Source organism: Vulpes vulpes, chromosome 12 (genome assembly GCF_048418805.1).
Source record: "Vulpes vulpes isolate BD-2025 chromosome 12, VulVul3, whole genome shotgun sequence".
In the NCBI taxonomy this organism is placed as follows: Eukaryota; Metazoa; Chordata; class Mammalia; order Carnivora; family Canidae; genus Vulpes; species Vulpes vulpes.
This window is the reverse complement of record NC_132791.1, coordinates 54,283,534-54,301,430: the sequence shown is the minus strand read 5'-3', so window position 1 is coordinate 54,301,430 and position 17,897 is coordinate 54,283,534. Positions and strand designations below refer to the sequence as shown.

The 17,897-nt window shown below is 37.5% G+C and overlaps 2 protein-coding genes across 16 annotated transcripts in view; both read right to left on the bottom strand.

The window, feature by feature from the left end:
• Positions 1-11,194, bottom strand: part of MEIKIN (meiotic kinetochore factor) — a 44,356-nt gene extending 33,162 nt beyond the window's left edge. For 2 of the 3 annotated variants that reach the window (XM_025994961.2, XM_072731835.1), the window contains exons 1-6: positions 11,092-11,194; positions 10,657-10,751; positions 9,687-9,804; positions 9,493-9,580; positions 8,849-8,936; positions 6,905-6,962 (exon numbers count right to left, since the gene is read on the bottom strand). In XM_025994961.2, coding sequence (XP_025850746.2) covers positions 6,905-6,962; positions 8,849-8,936; positions 9,493-9,580; positions 9,687-9,804; positions 10,657-10,689 — 385 coding nt within the window. In that variant the 5' untranslated portion in view covers positions 10,690-10,751; positions 11,092-11,194. Of the gene's footprint in view, positions 1-6,904; positions 6,963-8,848; positions 8,937-9,492; positions 9,581-9,686; positions 9,805-10,656; positions 10,753-11,091 lie in introns of those variants that run through there. The other variant, XM_072731836.1, reaches the window with a different exon arrangement.
• The window catches only part of ACSL6 (acyl-CoA synthetase long chain family member 6), a 63,236-nt gene continuing 56,430 nt past the window's right edge, over positions 11,092-17,897 (bottom strand). For 11 of the 13 annotated variants that reach the window (XM_025994956.2, XM_025994957.2, XM_025994959.2 and 8 more), the window contains one exon: positions 13,419-17,112. In XM_025994956.2, coding sequence (XP_025850741.1) covers positions 16,975-17,112 — 138 coding nt within the window. In that variant the 3' untranslated portion in view covers positions 13,419-16,974. Of the gene's footprint in view, positions 11,379-13,418; positions 17,113-17,897 lie in introns of those variants that run through there. The other 2 variants (XM_072731834.1, XM_072731833.1) reach the window with 2 other exon arrangements.

Here is a 17,897-nt window from a genome sequence, read left to right as displayed (position 1 = left end):
TTTACCAAGATGCAAAGACAATTCAGTGGAGAAAGGACACTGTTTTAAACAAATTATCTTGAAGCAACTACGTATCTATTATGCAAACGCAAAACAAAAAATTTGCACTCATATCTTCCATCACATAAAAAATTAACTCTAAATGAGTCATTGACATAAATGTAAATCATAAAACTACAAAGGTCCTAGGAAAAAAAAGGAGAAAATCTTCATGACACTGAGGCAGGCAAAGATTTCTTATAATACTAAGAGGATGATTCATAATATAATAGTAGTGATAATTAGACTTGATCAAATTTTAAAACTTCATTTTGAAAGATACTGTTAAGATGAAAGGATAAGCCATAGATAAAGAGAAAACATTTACAAATGGGTTGGCATCTAGAATATAAATAACCCTGAAATCTCAATAATAATAAAAAAACTTCTCAATAAGAAAAGAGGCAAAATATTTGAACAGAGAATCTCTCAGACTAAGGGGTCTGAAAGTTATCCCTCTGAGAATGAACTACAGTGAAGAACTTTCAAATAAATGACAGGGATAGAAGTTAATACCAAAACTTAAGAAACAGGTTTAATAAGAAAAGGGAAAACATAGTCTGCTCCAGTCAGCATTTATTAAACACTTTCAACTGAAAAAATATATGTTAACACTAAATAAAAATTGACAGGGTGGGGGTTAAGGGATAAAAGGGGAGCATGACTCTGATAAATTTATTTTTCCTGCCAGGAGGCTGACTTAGAGCCTATCTCTCCTCATCCATTACCTACCTGAGGCACAACTCTGTCCTTCTCACTCTGACCTCACCACATCTTTCCACTCCAATCCTATCCTTAAAGTTGACAATGATTTCCTATCTGGCCTCATCTTCTAGCCACCACTCAGCACTTAAATTGATTGACCCAATCTAACCTCCTCTTCACCACATCAGATGTCAGAGGTAGGTTATCCCTCTGAGCTCTTTTCCTTCCCCTTCTCCAAGCACCCTACAGTGTCTTGGCCTTGTCCTTACTTCTTTTTAGTCTTCTCACTGTTTTCATCCTCCCACCACCATGTGTGGTTACATCTCTCTTGCCTTCTAGCTTTCAAAATTCCACGAATACCACACACTACTATAGAGCCATCCCTTACACCAAATCCCAGAGTTCAAGTCAGGCTCAGAAATTAGGAAAATTGGGCAGTCCGGGTGGCTCAGTGGTTTAGCGCTGCCTTCAGCCCAGGGCCTGATCCTGGGGATCCAGGATCGAGTCCCACGTTAAGCTCCTTGCATGGAGCCTGCTTCTCCCTCTGCCTGTGTCTCTGCCTCTCTCTCTCTCTCTCATGACTAAATAAATAAAAAAATTTAAAAAAAAAAAAGGAAATTAGGAAAATCCCATACTCACCATCTGGATAGTAGGGTAGAGAAAAGAATAAATAAATATTCATGATTATAGCAGTGGAAGGTTGTTCTTAGAGCCACAAGTTAGAAATGTAAATGCATTTAAAGTTATATTTATATCACATTATATGGTCTCATTCATTCAGGGCATATAAAAAATAGTGAAAGAGATTAAAGGGGAAAGGAGAGAAAATGAGTGGGAAATATCAGAGAGGGTGACAGAACATGAGAGATTCCTAACTCTGGGAAACAAGCAAGGTGTAGTGGAAGGGGAGGTGGGCGAGGGGGTTAGGGTGACTGGGTGACGGGCACTGAGGGGGGCAATTGACGGGTTGAGCACTGGGTGTTATGCTATATGTTGGCAAATCAAACTCCAATAAAAAATATACAAAAAATAAAGTTATATTTATATCAAATTATACTATATACTTTTATAAAATCAAATTGTTCTACAAGGCTGGTAATAAAAACAGCAACCTCTTGTCTAACACCACCCCAATAATTCCCTAATATACAGAAACAACTACTTTCAACTTTATTGTTTCTTCTAAAACCCCCCTTTATATTTCTAAATTAAAATTTATTCAACAATTCTACTATTATGAATGCTCAAATAATTTATACCTAAGCTATGTACTATGAGCTATATTCAGACCTTTTTGCTACAAGTTGGTTTATTTCAGTTATTGATTATCCAATTTTAAAATTAGTTTTCCAAGTACCTATCAGAATTTTATCCCAAATACTTGCAGAAGTATAAATATCTTCTCAATAAAAATTCCAAGTTATCAGTTCCTTTTTTTTCTTCTTTCTTCAAATTTTCATTCCCTCTTTCTCTTCTTTCCTTCTTTTTTTTTCTAAAGAAGTATTGCTATTGGAGATCTCAATATGCTTGCTCAAATTCAGACTTCTTGTCCTCTAGATGAGCTGCACAAGTGTCTTCTTGGAATTAGCCTAAGAAATTCTTTCACATATTGCTTGTATTAGAGCCTCTGATTTCAAGATACCCTAATTTCTTCTTTATTTATTTCTTCTCTAGTTTTGTTGGAGTATCTCCTTTGTTTCCTGGGAAAAGGTAGACCTGTCTAAAAATGTCTTTATACTATCTTCACACTCGAGTGTTTTGGCAGAGTATTCTAGATTAATATATTAAAACAAATTATCCCATTTTATAATATTTAACAAATTTAAACCTCACTGCCGTCTCTTCCCCTTCTGTCCCACATCTGGGCAAGCTGATAAGAAAGTCCTGATGTTCCATCTTTTGGCAATGGCTACAAGGTAAAAACCATGTCTAGGAAACCTCATTCTGGCTCCACTTAACCCACCCACCCCCACCCCCACCCCCCCCACCCCCCGGTTTCTTCTCCCTGCTCTCTCAAGCCATTTTCAGTCCTATTCAAGAGATGCTCTTCTCTTTAGAAAGCTTCATTATATGAGCAACAAACCTTTCCCTACCCTCTTGCTTATATGGGTGACATCACCAATCTTGAAACCAAATTTTGGCTGAAGATCCATTCTATCTCTGAAATCAGTTTGCTTCAGTTTTAAATGCATTTTCCTACCATGTTCTAGCTTCTGGAGTTGCTTTTAGAAACTCAATGTTATTCATATTGTTCATTGTTTATTTGTAATCAACAATTTTTTTTCTGGAAGACTGAAGGATTTTTCTCTTTATCCTTGAGGATTTTAAGTCACATTGTGTTGTGCCTTGGTATGGGTCTTTTTTCATTCGTTGTAATGGGCAGTTGATAGGTTCTTTTGTTATATATACACATGATCATTTTTTACTCTACAAAAATTTCTAGCTTTATGTGTTTAATAATTTCCTTTCTGTTTATAATGTCTAGAACTACAATTTCTCAGACGTTAGAATGTCTGAAATCATTTTTCTTTTTAAAACAGCATGTAATACATTGCATACAATACAATTCATATTCCATAAATCTCCACCTTTTAAAGTATACAATTTAGCTACTTTTAGTATACTCACAGAATTATGTCACCACTGCCATTATTTTTATCTTTTAATGTTTATTCAATTTTTGGAATATTTCCTTAAATTTATCATTCAATCCTAAACATCCTAGAATGTTTTATTTCTGACTTCGTATTTTTATTTTTTAAGAATACGTTCTGTTCTCTAAGTGCTCCTTTTCATAGTACCTTGTACTCATTTCATGGATACATAGTTTCATTATGTTCAGAATTATTATTATTTCATTATCCCGAGGATAATGAAAACATGGTTTTTAAATTTTTTCATTTCCTTGCAATGTGTATGTCCTTCAAGCTTCTTTTGTTTAGGTTTCATTTATTTAGTGATCATTTAAAAGCTTTCATTAAATGCCCTGTAATTCTTCAATGTTCAAGAATGAGGCACTAAAACAGCAATTAGAAACTCTAAATTCATGAGGGGGGTTTAGGAAGTAGTGGGCTTCACTGATGGGTATTTAGATAGGGAGCAGGGCATTACTGCTAGAATATGGTGTCTTCTCTTTTTCTCTACCTTGTGGTTTCATGCTCTTTTTATCCTTTAATTGATAATTTAGTGAGGTTTCAAAAGGGAGAAGTAAATGTCTATGTTCAATCTTCCATCCTAAATATAAAGTCCTGAATTAATTTTCATCATGTTGCAAAATTATTACATTCCAAGGCAGAATTAAAACAGTTACTTACATATTAAATGGAATTCTGTAGGCTTTTAAAAACCTAATCATCTACATTTTATTATGGGAAAAAAGTATTCCAGGTTTCAAATATCAATCAACAAATGACACCTTAGAATACAACCAGTTTGCAAATTGGACACAGTCCACTTTCTATTTCCTTCTATCTTTTACACATCAACTTGATAAATATAGTAACCAAGGACATATACTGTGTATTTAAACTATAATTTAAGAAAATAATAATTATGGTTAAATAGGTTATTTTCTCTAAACAGCATATAAAACTCATTCAACAAGGATTTGAAATTATATCATGTCCCAAACATGGGCATAAAAGGTAAGGCTTATTCTCAATGGCTGTAGAGCCAAGAGTAACAAAAGCAATAATACTGTTGTTTTGAGTCCTAACAGAAGTATACAGAGAGTACCACAGAATTCCCAGGAAAGAACAAATTCATGTAGGAAGAGAAAACTCTGGTTAGGAGAACTTCCCAGTAGAGACAGCATCTAATTTTTTTTTCTTAAAGAACAAGTAGAAGTTAAACAGGTAAAGAGGGGAGAGGGCAGGAGACACATTTGTTGAGCACATCTCTTATTCTTTTGTACTATATTCTAGGAAATGTTCCTATATTCTATTTTCTAGCTATTTAATTTGATTTTGAGCTGAACTCATTTCAACATTCAGATCATTTAATGAGGTTTTAAATTTAATGATATTTTTAGTTTCTGGGGACTATAATTTTTGTTAAAGCAGACAGTTATATTATAGATCCAATGGCCTCTTGTCTTTAAAGAGATATTTAAAGTTTTTCACTACTTCTCCATTTGTTATTGTTTGCTCCATTTTTTGCCTCTCTTCCATGCCACTGCTTTTATTCAAAGGTTTGGCTGCTCCTGGTTGTTCTCTACTTAAGAATCTTTACTTGTATAGCAGTGCATATAAATTCTGAAACAGCAGCCTACTTCTGGAGATTTTTAGAAGAGTGATGAGACATTCTGAGAACCTATGTTCTACATGATGATATCTTCTTGTATTTTCTGAGTATTGTAGGTTACTTGGGGCACTGTCCTAATTGGTTAATATATATACTACAAGATTCCATTATCAGAAATCCCACTTCAGAGAGCCATACTATATCTCTATCCTGGGGTTAACAAGCATAAGCATAATCTATCTCTTTTACCTTTTTCTCCCTCTGCTACCCTTGTGGCAATCTGTATCTTCTTCAGACTCTCTTCTGGTTCTCACTCCAGCCCCAAAATCGACACATATGAGCCAAACCCTTAGTTCACTTTGTTTAGGAGAAGTTCCCAGGGTTTATCCTGGCAGCAAGTATTGTAGCTGTCAACATTTCCAATGTAAGAAAGGGATGAGGAGGAACCAGGCCACATAGTGGCAGAATGTAGTGTTTAATTCATCACCTTGACAATTCCTTCAGGGTCCTTTTATTATAATAGTTTGTATGTGCATGTGTGTGTGGTGTGTGTGTGTTTGTATTTATTGAACAACTGTTTCAAATGTCTCTAGCGCTATTCTTAACTCAGCAGTGGTTTTTCTCTGCTCTTCAAATATTCAGCAATCTGATCTCATCTGGTTTTTTTTTTTTTTTAAGATTTTATTTATTTATTCATGAGAGACACAGAGAGAGACAGAGATACAGGCAGAGAGAGAAGCAGGCTCCTGGCAGGGAGCCTGATGAGGGACTTGATCCCAAGTCCCCAGGATCACGCCCTGGACCGAAGGCAGCACTAAACCGCCAAGCCACCCAGGGATCCCTGATTTCATCTGGTTTTAAGAATCCCTCAGTATTTCTGGTGTGCTGATGGAATCCTTTCTTGTTTTTAAATATAACTTCAATTACACCAATATGTAAATGGCTCATAAATTTCTATCAGCAGCCCTCCATATCCAACTGCCTATTTGGCATTCTACTTAGTCATCTTAAAAGTACTCATAATATATTAAAAACATAACTTATGATCCTTCCCTCAAGCAATATTTTTTTCAATAAATGATACCACCTTACATCCAGTTACACAAGCCTGAAACAGATCTCTTTGATTTTGATCCCTCCATCTCCTTCATTCTTCATTTGCCATATTCTGGCAGTTTCAGTTCCTAAAATAGTCATGAGCTATGCCCACTTCTTTCCATATATATCCTATATCATATTTTAGTACAAAGTGCCATCAATTCTCCCCTAAACTACTGTAATAACCTCCCATCTGGTCTATTTGCATCCATTCATGCTTCTTTCCACACCACAGCCAAGGTGATCATATATTTTCCTATGTAAAAGACTTCAGTGGCTTCTTGCTGCTCCAAATACAAACAACAATATCTTTGGCATGGCCTACAAGGCTATGCAAGGCCCCTGTCTGTTCAACCTTGTCTTATTATTGCATTTCCCCCTCCTCTCTGTACCACAGCCACACTGGCTTTCTTTCAGTTCACTGAACACATAAGTCTTAGTCCCATATTAGGGTCTTTGCACATGCCGTTCCCTCTGCCTGGATGGTTCTTAACTCAGTTAATTTGCAAGGTATTTTCTCCTTTTCTTCCTATCTCAATTCATTTGCTGTTCTCTCATGGAAGCCTTCTCTAAATTCTCCAATTAAACTCAATTAGTTATACTCAACTCAATCTCTTTTGTAGTATTTATCTCAATTTTGATTTACTGGTGTGTTCTTGAAGGCTTTGAGGATGAGGTCCATTGTAAAGGCAGAAGGATTCACCTTGAACTAGAAGAAAGACACCTCTTCCACTGAAATGGGAAGATGAGGCAAAAATCTAGATGGATGCTTATATTTGTAAGAAACAAAGCTGAGGGAGTTCACATCTGACAGTCTTACCTGATACTAGCTCACTATTGGATGAACTGTCAACCTGGAGGTCATCAGGCACTGACTCCTAAGGGAAATAAGAATTAAAATATAACACAAATTATGGGACTGAATATTTTCATATTATACTATTTTATCATGTTGATTTGGTTATTTTGATAGAGAAAAACTAATATCAACTTTGTGTGTCAGTTTCATATGCAACAGATTCTTTCAGCCTACTGATCACAGACATGATCTGATATTTAATATTAAATTAAAAAGTAGATACTAAAATATAATAATAAGACATATCTACAGAGTCAGCAATATGCTATCAACTACCTACTGTGGGATAAACCAGCAACCAGAAGTTAAAAGTGAATATTCTTCTGAACTCCTAGAGAAAAAGGGCTTTTCTTTCTCTAAATATGAAAGCAAAAGAAATCACAAGACTGATAAGTCTAAAATACCAGAAATATGATCAAAGGCAAACACAAAAATATAAAAATATTTGTTATACATGTGTGTAAAAGAGTAATTATCTTCAACATATAATGAATAAGCAGTTCACAGAAAAAGAAACACAAATGGCTAATAAAATGAGGGAAGGAAGTGTTTACTAACATTCAGAGAAATGAAATATCAAATAACAGGCTACTTTTCATCTTTCAAATATATGTATTTTTTAAGTATCAGGTAAAATGGTGCCAAGTGGCCAACACAAATCAGAAACTTTAAACATGATCCAACCCCTGATTCCCTACAAAGTTATTTGCCTTAGGATAACAATTTTAAGGTACACAAAAACTTCTGTGGTACAATGTCCACTGATATCTAAAATGGCAAAACCTGGGAAACAATCTCAATCCTCCAACCCCAGGAAAATAGTTATATAAATTACTGTACATCTATCTTTAAGACAAAAAGCACTATGCAGACATTAAAAATCACATCTTTGAAGACCATTTAATGTTAGAGGAATATACAATAAAGATAAAATTTTCTAAAGTGAAAAAAAGGCACAGAAAAAAGCAATGTAAAGAAATACATTAAAATTAGAAGAAACTTTTTAAACTTTTTTTTTTTTTTTTGCATATTCTGAATCATCTACAAGGAACACTTAACACTGTTAAAAATCTGGGGTAAAATCCTTTTGAATAAATGCCTTTTGTTGGAACTGCCCACCCCCAAAACACATGTTTTAGAGAGATATGTAAGCTAAAGCACTGGAACACGACTATTTAATGCTAATGATAGATGAGTCACAAGCAATTTTTAAAATCTGAGTTTCGGGGGATCCCTGGGTGGCACAGCGGTTTAGCGCCTGCCTTTGGCCCAGGGCACGATCCTGGAGACCCGGGATTGAATCCCACGTCGGGCTCCCGGTGCATGGAGCCTGCTTCTCCCTCTGCCTATGTCTCTGCCTCTCTCTCTCTGTGTGTGTGTGACTATCATAAATAAAAAAATAAAAAATTAAAATCTGAGTTTCTCCAAACTACTGCTATATACCTTTAAAATATTATATGGAATCCATATTACATACAGTAGACCAGGAAGTTCTATAATATTCTGATGATAATAAACAGTTTCTAGTTGTTAATGGAAAGTCAAATGAGAATGAAAATGGTTTTAAAATGGTTTAAGTGCTATTAAACATTACGGAGTTACCAAGAAAACTTAAATATACCTGTTTCATAGAAAATTAGTCACTAATGGGCATTTCTCAAATTTTTGTCGAGGAAAACTAAAAAAGAAATATATATATATATGTATATATATGGCTATGAATCCACAGAATCAGAAATTCAAGGCCCTATCTAAAGAGAAAACACCAACGTTTATAAAAACGCTAGGAAGCTATGTAGTCTTTACTGAACAAAAACCTTATTGTACTTTAATCTGAAGGCACATTGGTTACCGGTTGGTCTCTGCTTTAAGTATATCAAAGGTCCATTCAAGGAACATACATACACTCAATGGTGCAGTCTTCTCATCCGCGGGCTCTTCATTAGTGATATTTTCTTGCAGGCTTTTCTGTCCTGTAACTCTTAACGGAGTGCTAGGCAAACAAACAACACAATTAATTTTTCATGGTGTGGACTTGGCTCTCCGCGTCTCTGTTCACAGTTCACACTGGAACCTTAAAGGCTATTTGGGGACATCATTAAGGAAAAGTAAAGACCCCAGTGGACTACCTGTACCCAGTACTTGCTGATGGTATGAATGCTTTCCTGAAGGTTTTATCTCACTTGCTTTTAAGTAACTTGGCAAAACTGCTCTTAAGAAAAAGTAATAAATCTTTCCAAGGGCACCTGGGTGGCTCAGTCAGTTGAGCTCCCACTAGAGATTTCCGCTGAGGTCATGATCTCATGGGTCCTGAGATCAAGCCGCATTCCCCAGGGCGTCGGCTTGGGATTCGCTCTCCCTGGGCCTGCTCTCTTGCTCGCCTTCTCTCTCAAATAATTTCTGGGTCTATGCTCTGAGAGGAGCCAATTCGTCAAGAGTATTCCACCTATTTTCTTCCTTGACTCTTAGAATGAGAGGCTCCAGGCAGAAAATGAGGACTAAGTTTCGAGAAGGCAGAAGGCCTGGGCCAGGCACTAGTGGCTACGCACCTCCGCGGCCTAGGGCCGCCACCTCCCCGCCCACTGCACTCGGCCTTCTCCGAGATCTTCTGCAAACGGTGCATTTTCCCTTTCAGGCCTAAGAAAAGACGACATATTTCAGGGCAAAGCCTGGGAGGCGCGCTTGCCGCCCTTGAGTGTCTGTGGGCCAAGACCTCGTCACCGGCCTCCCAGCTGGGGCTTACGGTGCGCGTCGTGCCTTCTGCCTGGAACCAGGGGAGGCTCTGCCTTCGCGGTGGGGCCTTGGTCCGGTGTTGGGGTTAGGTTGAGCCTCTGGCCGGCCCGCTTCTTGCGGGTATAGACCTGCAGCGACCACATTGCCACCTCACCCCCAAGGCCTCGGGGACCTCTTGGCCCCCCACAGCCTGTCCCTTCGCCTTCCTGAGGAAACGAGCTACAGTCAGAGCGCGCCACCGTCCAGGCAGTATGGCTGCCTGCGGAGCAATAGGAGAGGAACGGGGCGCAGAGAAGCAGAAAGCCCACAGCGCCAATGCCCGACTGACTGAAGCCGTTCGCCGGACTCCCGCCCTTTTTTTAATCACTACCAAGCCGCGCGATGGCTTCTGGGAAACGGCGTAAGGAGGCGGAGACTCCGCCCCCCTGGAGGCCGCCCCGCCCCCTTGGAGACGCGGCGTTCGGGGCCTTGAGGGTGGGCTCGAGTGGTTGTAGGACCAGTGGCGCAGGCTCCGTCCTCTCTGTGTGGAAGGGAAGCGTATGCGGAAAAGCCATTCAATTCTCCAGAAGGTTGCTCCTTTCTCATTCTTTCCTTAGTGTGATGGGCCCGTCACGCGTACGCTAGTGGTGGCCCGGCCCCTCGTAACATTGCAGTGAACCCTTGGTAAGGGAGTTCAGGTGTTCAAACGTAGGGCATCGAGCGGAGGGAGAGGGAACTGGGGAGAATGGAGGCTGTCACCGGACTCCGCGCCCAAAGGTCAGCCGGGAACGACAGCACATTAGTCCAATGGGGAATATCCTCCTGAGCAATCAGCTTCAGTCGCAGGGCCACCAATATACGAGGGGAGGGGGGCGCTGAGCATTCAAAGATCTTGGTTCCACGATATTTCTTTTTAAGGAAAGCAGAATCCCTTAGCCCTGCCCAGGAGCTATCTCCTGGACATCGGGGCAGCCTTATAACCAAGGGAGAGAATTTCTTACCTCTTGGGGCTCAGCTAGTTTGCTCTGCCTCATTGCAGGGAAGTAGGAATGACCTCGCTCTCTCCATACACCCTGGATGAACCATCTGGCTGCATCTGATAAACATATTGTGCACATAATAACCATTTTCCTATTTTTAAAAATGACATTTCACAACATTAAAAAGATGCATTTATAGAAATAAAATTACAAAAACTTAAAGGACTTTTTTGTGATATTCCAATATTGTATGTGTGACTATAGCACACATGCAGCCACAATATTTTCATAATGAAATCACTCTGAATTTTTTTTAATTTAAAATATGCTCATAGAAAGTCATGACAGTTGATTCAATATGTAATTAATCATTAAAACTTAGCTTTGTAAAGAGCAGAAGGTGATTATCCTTACCTAATTAAATATAATGCTTTGAATCCCTGAATCAATACTTACCCAGCACCTTACTCTGTATTAGACGTTGTGGTAGGTCCTGGGGATACAGAGGTGTGTTAGAAACAGTCCTTTGGTCTAGGATCTCATAGTGGTGTTGCAGTGCAAAGCAATTATCATATTTCAACCTCCTTTTCTTGAGTCATATCCATAATATGCTCACAGGCAGTCTCTAGTTTACAAGTCAGGTCTCCAGGCTCTCCTTTTTCCCTTTGGGGAGGCTGTTGTGAAAAAAAACTTGGAGTTCTTAAATGACCTGTGGGAGGTCTGGGTCCTTCCATGCCCTACACCTAGAAATGGAAGAAACAATGAAAAAGGAAAGCAGCTTAAAGCAAAAGCTGATCTGTGCTTTGGTGACCCTATGCCCTACAGGTCTGTCTCACTCTGCTGATCTGCATTTACTGAAATGCCATCAAGTAAAGATTTATGGGAGTTGATGCATAGGGTTTCAAAACTGGAAGTAACCTTTGGAATGATTTCTTGAACCAAAAGAGGTCCTTGGAGATAATCTAGTTGCCTCTTCGTTTTGCAGCTGAGGGAACCACAGCCTAGGGAGGAGGCTCCTTATGACAGATGATCGGCATAAGTGGTATGAGTCTCTCCTGGCTTTTGGCTAGTGTGTTTGTCATGACCCTGTTCCTCCTAACACATAGCTGGGGAGTGAGTAGGGAGGACAAGGAAAGGAGTTTGAACCCCTTAGTAGCAAGGAAATGAAAGAGACTACAGACAGACTTGGTCTGTTTAAAGCTTCACCCAGAACCAGCCTATAAAAGGGAAGGAGATGTGTCCCTTACAAAGGATGAGGTAGGGCAGACACATCTCAATTCAGTTATCTCTTTGTCTCCCCACATTCTGTCCCCAAATCCACAAATGCCAGTGCAAGTATCCAGGAGTGTTAAATTGAACCTCTCCCACTTCCCTTGGCACTCCTTCCATATCTACACTCAGAATTCTGTTCACTGTTTCAGTTCAGTCATGTGATTGGTTTGACTAGGTTTGGAACAGTTAACGCAGTTACTAACTTCCATGGGAAAACAAATTCCAAATTTTGAAGAGATTTCTCAAGAAAGTTTTTTTTGAAAACAGCCAGCTTGTGGCTTTAGGATTCCTTGGAGCCCAGAAGAAATCTTTCCGTAGGCTTTCTTATGGAGTGATCCAACCCACTGATCAGTTTTATTTGTGGTACTGTCACAGGTTTCAAGGTGCAATTGAAAAACCAGTTTAGTTTTGCTTATTTGACAAGAATGAAGCAAACAACCACAATGATAGATGAAATGTATTTTCAGGAAGTGCAATCATAATGGACATGAACATTATGCATGAATACATGAAAAAGAGCCAAGTGGATTTTTCATTAAATGGATATTTCTTGAGCATCCACTTATAGACCAGACCTTCTGCGCTGAGGCTACAATCTCAAGCTACTCAGTTGAGTGGGGGTGTGGCAGAGGGAATCTTCTAAGATAAAAGGATAGTTGAGCTCTTATAAGACCGGCATGATAGAAGTTAGCAAGGAGTTAAAAGGCTATGGCATTCTATGAAAAGGGGACCATATGTGCCATGTGGAGGCACAGAAAAGCGTGATGTTTTTAGGGGACTGCATAAAGTAGATGGTATGACTGGAGCCAAGGCTCCATGGGGGAAGGGCAGGAGAAGATGCGAGGCCTTGTGCGCTGAACCAGGGAGTTTGAACTTCATCCTGAGAACTATGGGGAAGTCATTGAAGGAATACTAATCAGGAAAGTGGCATGACCAAATTTTCAATTTAGAAAGATCACACTGACTAAAATGTGGATGGTGAAATTTAAGAAAGCTGCGGTGGAAACGAGAAGACTAATTAAGAAAGAATGGTAATATTCCGGACCAGAGATGAGAGTCGCCCAACTCTACTAACAGCTGTGAGAAAGAAGGCGTGGGTGACAGCAAATATACAAAGAAAGAACCTGCGTCACTTAGCATGGCAGAATGGACCATTTTAAGAAAGTCTGACCATTAGCTTGGATATGGGTAGAAGACATTATAGAAATACTATTTCAGGGGCATCACAATGGAAAATTTGAATACGGTTATTTGTTCTTTCAAAAGTATAAAAATGACTTAAATCCAGGACACGTGATAAAAGCAAATGTGCAAAGCAAAAGAGAGCGTCTCTGGGTGGGGACTGTAAATATTTGGAGTTTGGGGATCCCTACAAAGGATGCAGAGTATGCTGACTAGTGTGAGAAAGCTGGACATAATATTTACCATCGGCACTATGATCAATGATGACTAATATACTAACATCAGGGGATTATGCTATATAAATATATAAAATAGTAATTATAAGCAACTTTGAGAAATGAAAAATCTTTATTTTTTACAAAAGTTTTCATAAATGCATTTTATATTTGATAGGCATGCTATTATAACAAAGCAACTAAAAATATAATTACAGTTAAGATTACTTTAATGCGTATTTAAAAGGTAATATTTTAATCTCCTCAGTTTTTAGAAATTGAAAGTAGGATAAGCAATTCTTCAAAAAATATCAATATCCTTCTCCAACCCCCACCCCATGCCATTGTTGCAATGACTTAATAAGGAAAATTAGTCAAATGAATGTCTAGAAGCCACTGTCAACCTCATCAAAACCTTTTCAGTTTGGGACAAGGTTTAGAAATGCTTATATTCCAGGTATTTATCTATTGCCTCTAGGTTATAACCATTCATTGTTCTAAATCAAGAATTCCTCATTTAGGGCTTTGTCCTCGCTTGAATGTTAATCCCATTCTTCCTGCAGTTAATTGTAGAATCACAGAAAGGACTGTGCGCATACTTAAAAAATTCAGACTATCAGGATTGTTTTCCTTTTCATGTTTATGCTTCCTTAAAATAAAAACAGGCAAGAAAATATAGCAACTTAGTTCAACATATAATTTATCAATTTATCAATATCAATATATCAATCTTATATATGGTTATTCATTCTTTTTTTTCCTGAGATATTAAGCAAGTTTGTAAGCAATCTGTTTTCATGCAAAAAATACATTTTTCCATTGTTTACATTCATTTCATAGTATTTTGTATTCTAAATAACTATATCACCTTTGTGCTTTATACATTTGGAAAATAAAGAATAATTCATTTTCCTTACTGCAGAAAAAATAAAAGATGATCAGTTCATTGATGGGTAATACAACCCAATTAAGCGCTACCTTCAAGTTGCTGAAACATTACCTGACTATAAAAATTGCAATGGGAAGTTCTATTTTTCCTCATGCATCCAGTTTTACTTAAATTTAGAATGAAAGTTTGACTAGCATATATGAGGGAGACATGGTATGTTTATTCCTCGGATTTGTGAGTTTGTGAGTTCCTAAAATGTGGAACTAGACCTCCACACCATACCTCATTTTCTCTCACTGGAGGGGAATCACAATATAAAGATGTCTTTTATGGAAAAGGAAAAAAAATTGGCATATATATTCTATTTTAAAAAATACACAGGATTAGTTTGTAAAATGTGAAAATTCCTAATTTATCTTACTAATTATATTATCAATTTACATTTGAATGAAAAAGATAAAAGGCCAAAGAACATGTTTTCTATAATTGATCTCTGTTATACCTCTAGATTTATATCCAATCTGATGTCTACTGTATATGTGAACATGTTAAGGACATAACCTTTTCCCATATTCATTGAAGAGAAATACAAAAATTTCCCCCCAAAATGAAGTTGAGAAATCTGAAGCAAAATGGATTTTTCCATTAACATATATTGTTTTATTTCTCCTTTATTAAAAAATTCAGCAGAGTTAAACAGAGGAATAGATAAATGTACCTGCAGTATATTTAGCGCCCACTGTCTACTTTTTTCAGCACATCTGCTGTAACCTATTTATTGGCCCAAATGTGATGCTTTTCACACAGATCAGGAAGGCCAGAAGACACATGAAGATCTTTAAAGTGAGAAAAAGAAGAAATGCTTAAGCTGTCTATAATCAATCATATCTAACTACAGACAGTGAGGTATAAATAGAATCAATGTAAGTTTTAAGTTATTTGCTTATGTTACATTGTCCAAAATCCTTTTGGAAATGAACAATTATGAAATTTTGGTTGAGTAGAAAGAAAATGGGAAGCAGCTTCATTTTTTTTCAGATGTGAAGCTATTTGCCTTATTTAAAATAGTATGAGTAATTCAGGTAATGATTTTTAATTAGTCAGACACTAAACATAAAAAATTAGTGCCGTATAGACATGGCCTTGGACATTTTTTTAATTTGTTCTTTTCAGAACTGCCTTTAAAAGTTAATATGCAAAGACTAGCACATATACTCAAAGTCAGATTTATAAGTGTAAGTAGAAGGTCTGCAGAAAGAATATGCCAAAGGAACATGTAAAAATTGGATAAATGCATCAAATGAAGGTGTGATCCATTTTTGCCAAGACTGAAATATAAGTGTATAATCACTTATTCAAATTCACCATCGGCCTGTGTGATAATGCTTTTTATTTTTTTTTAACCAATAGCATTTATTTACAGCTTGGATTTGCTCCAGCAGAGAGGAACTTCTGGACTGTGAACACTACTCCCACGTCTGCTTGCAGAGTCCTGTCTCTATAGAAGAAAACACTTGTCTAGGGATAGTTCCTTCTGCAGATGCACAGTCTATAGCTTGGAACCTAACTGCTGTCCATGCTGGGCTTTAGTTATATGAAACTGTTGGCACTCAGGTGCAAGAAGTATCGAAATACATAATGCAAGAAAGGACGTTTCCATGGTTAAGCTTAGAAGCATTTAAAGATTTTATGAATGGAATTATGCACTATGAGATATTTATCTATCTATGATGAACTTAAGTTTTCTAAGGGTATTTTGAAGAGGTTCTTCAAAATTAAGTTGTTGAAAAACTATTTTCTTTGGAAATAACATCGCCTCTTCCCATTGTTCAGGACTATAGCCATATTGGGTTTTCCAGGCCTGGCATGGACATATTGAGAATGGAAGGCCTGAAGAACCCAGCAAGGAACATAGGTACATTAATTGCTGCCTATCCTGAGAAATACTTCTGGGTTTCTTTTCCCAAGTCTTCCCCAAAGGTCTATTCATTGTACAGTTGACAGACATCTTTTAGAATTCATGTGTAAGAAGTCCATGGATATACACATAGTATCCTTGAAGTCATACTTTTTTTTTTTCTGGGTAGTTCCTGAATATTTTAATGAGCTTAATAAATGAAAAAATGTATTGAAAGATCACTGTAAAATGTTATTGTAAATTAAACATTTGTTTCAAGAATATCTGACTTTGCATTTTTCATGAATAAAAGTATAAATGAGAGGGAAAACTTGTTTACACCAGTAAGAATTGTCATGTATAAGGAATTTGAAGTTATGTAGAATGTGCATTCATTATGTCTCGTTTTAGCATGATTGTGTACACATGGTTTTAATTTTTTAAGTCTGATTTAACTGTGATTCTGACAGTTATTGAATGAGGTAGTCCATATTGCCTAGATAGTTGCTGTATCTGGTTACTATTCCACAAATAATTAAGTACAATATATCAGTTATATTTTTCCTTTATGTTTAATAGGAGTTCTGTGAACATTGAGAATATATTACTTTTAGTGGTACACAGTCCTTGAGAAAAGTCTTGATTTTTACATTGCCATTTGTGATATTTTTAGCAGCTTGTTACAATATCATTTTAATAAAAATAAAGTGTACTCAGTGATGATAGAGAAAATATTGTTAAAGACCTCTTGGGACAGGAAAAGGCTCAATCATAAGGTCACGTGCTTATTCATTTTCGGCTGCATCATTCTTATTCATTACTTTCAAGAGTAACTATAATATTGCTACACAGTCCATTATACTGAGAAGAACTTTCCTTGAACTTCACATGGAGATTGAGTAAAGCTCTTCTATTTGTTTTTTGAAGTACTCTCTCAGCTCAGGTCTCTTAGCCTTTAGTGTTGGTGTCAGCAAGCCATTCTGAACTGAGAACATGTCAGAGTGGATGTGAATGGCTTTAACCTAAAAACCAAATGCAGAATATGTCTTTATCAGGAATATAACATAGCATTTATAGCACACATGATAAAAGTAAACAGGCATACAAGAATAGATATATTGATACAAAAACAGTATGCTCATTTAAAAAGTCAAAATTATGTTAATAACATTTCAACCTATTTATTAACACATCTGCAAGCCACCTCTTTCCCTTCCTATTTCTTCATTTAGCCAGTCAACAGAAATGAACTGGCTGCTTATTCTGTGCCAGGCTGAGGACACAAAGAAGAATCATGAGTGTCCTTGCCCTTAATGGGTGCACACTGGCATCCAGCAGGGCAGGCACAGAGTGACAGGTGCCAAACGCACCAGTGGTATTGAAGGAGGAGCGGTCAGGGAAGCCTTCCCAAAGTAGATGAATGTTAAAGAATGAGTGAGAGTTAACCAGCAAAAGAGGCAAAGTGGGTGGTGGAGGGCATTCTAGGCAGAAGCAACCCTAACAACAAAGCTATGGGAGTGAGAAAGGAAATCTAAGTAGTTTCTGGTTGTAGCTATATGAAGTAGGAGAAAAAGGGGGTAAGAGATACAGCTGAAGTGGGTAATATGACAGTTTATAGAGGAGCTCCAACTTCGTGCTAGAGTCAGTAGGAAGGCACTAAAGGTTTTTAGATATGGCTGAATGATATGGCTGAATATACATTTTAGAAAGACCTCTCCAAGAGAAATGTGAAAATGGTTTTTGAGAACATGAAGGTAAGAAACAGGGAAACCAATCTGAGGGATCTAGTCAATCCATGGGAGACAAG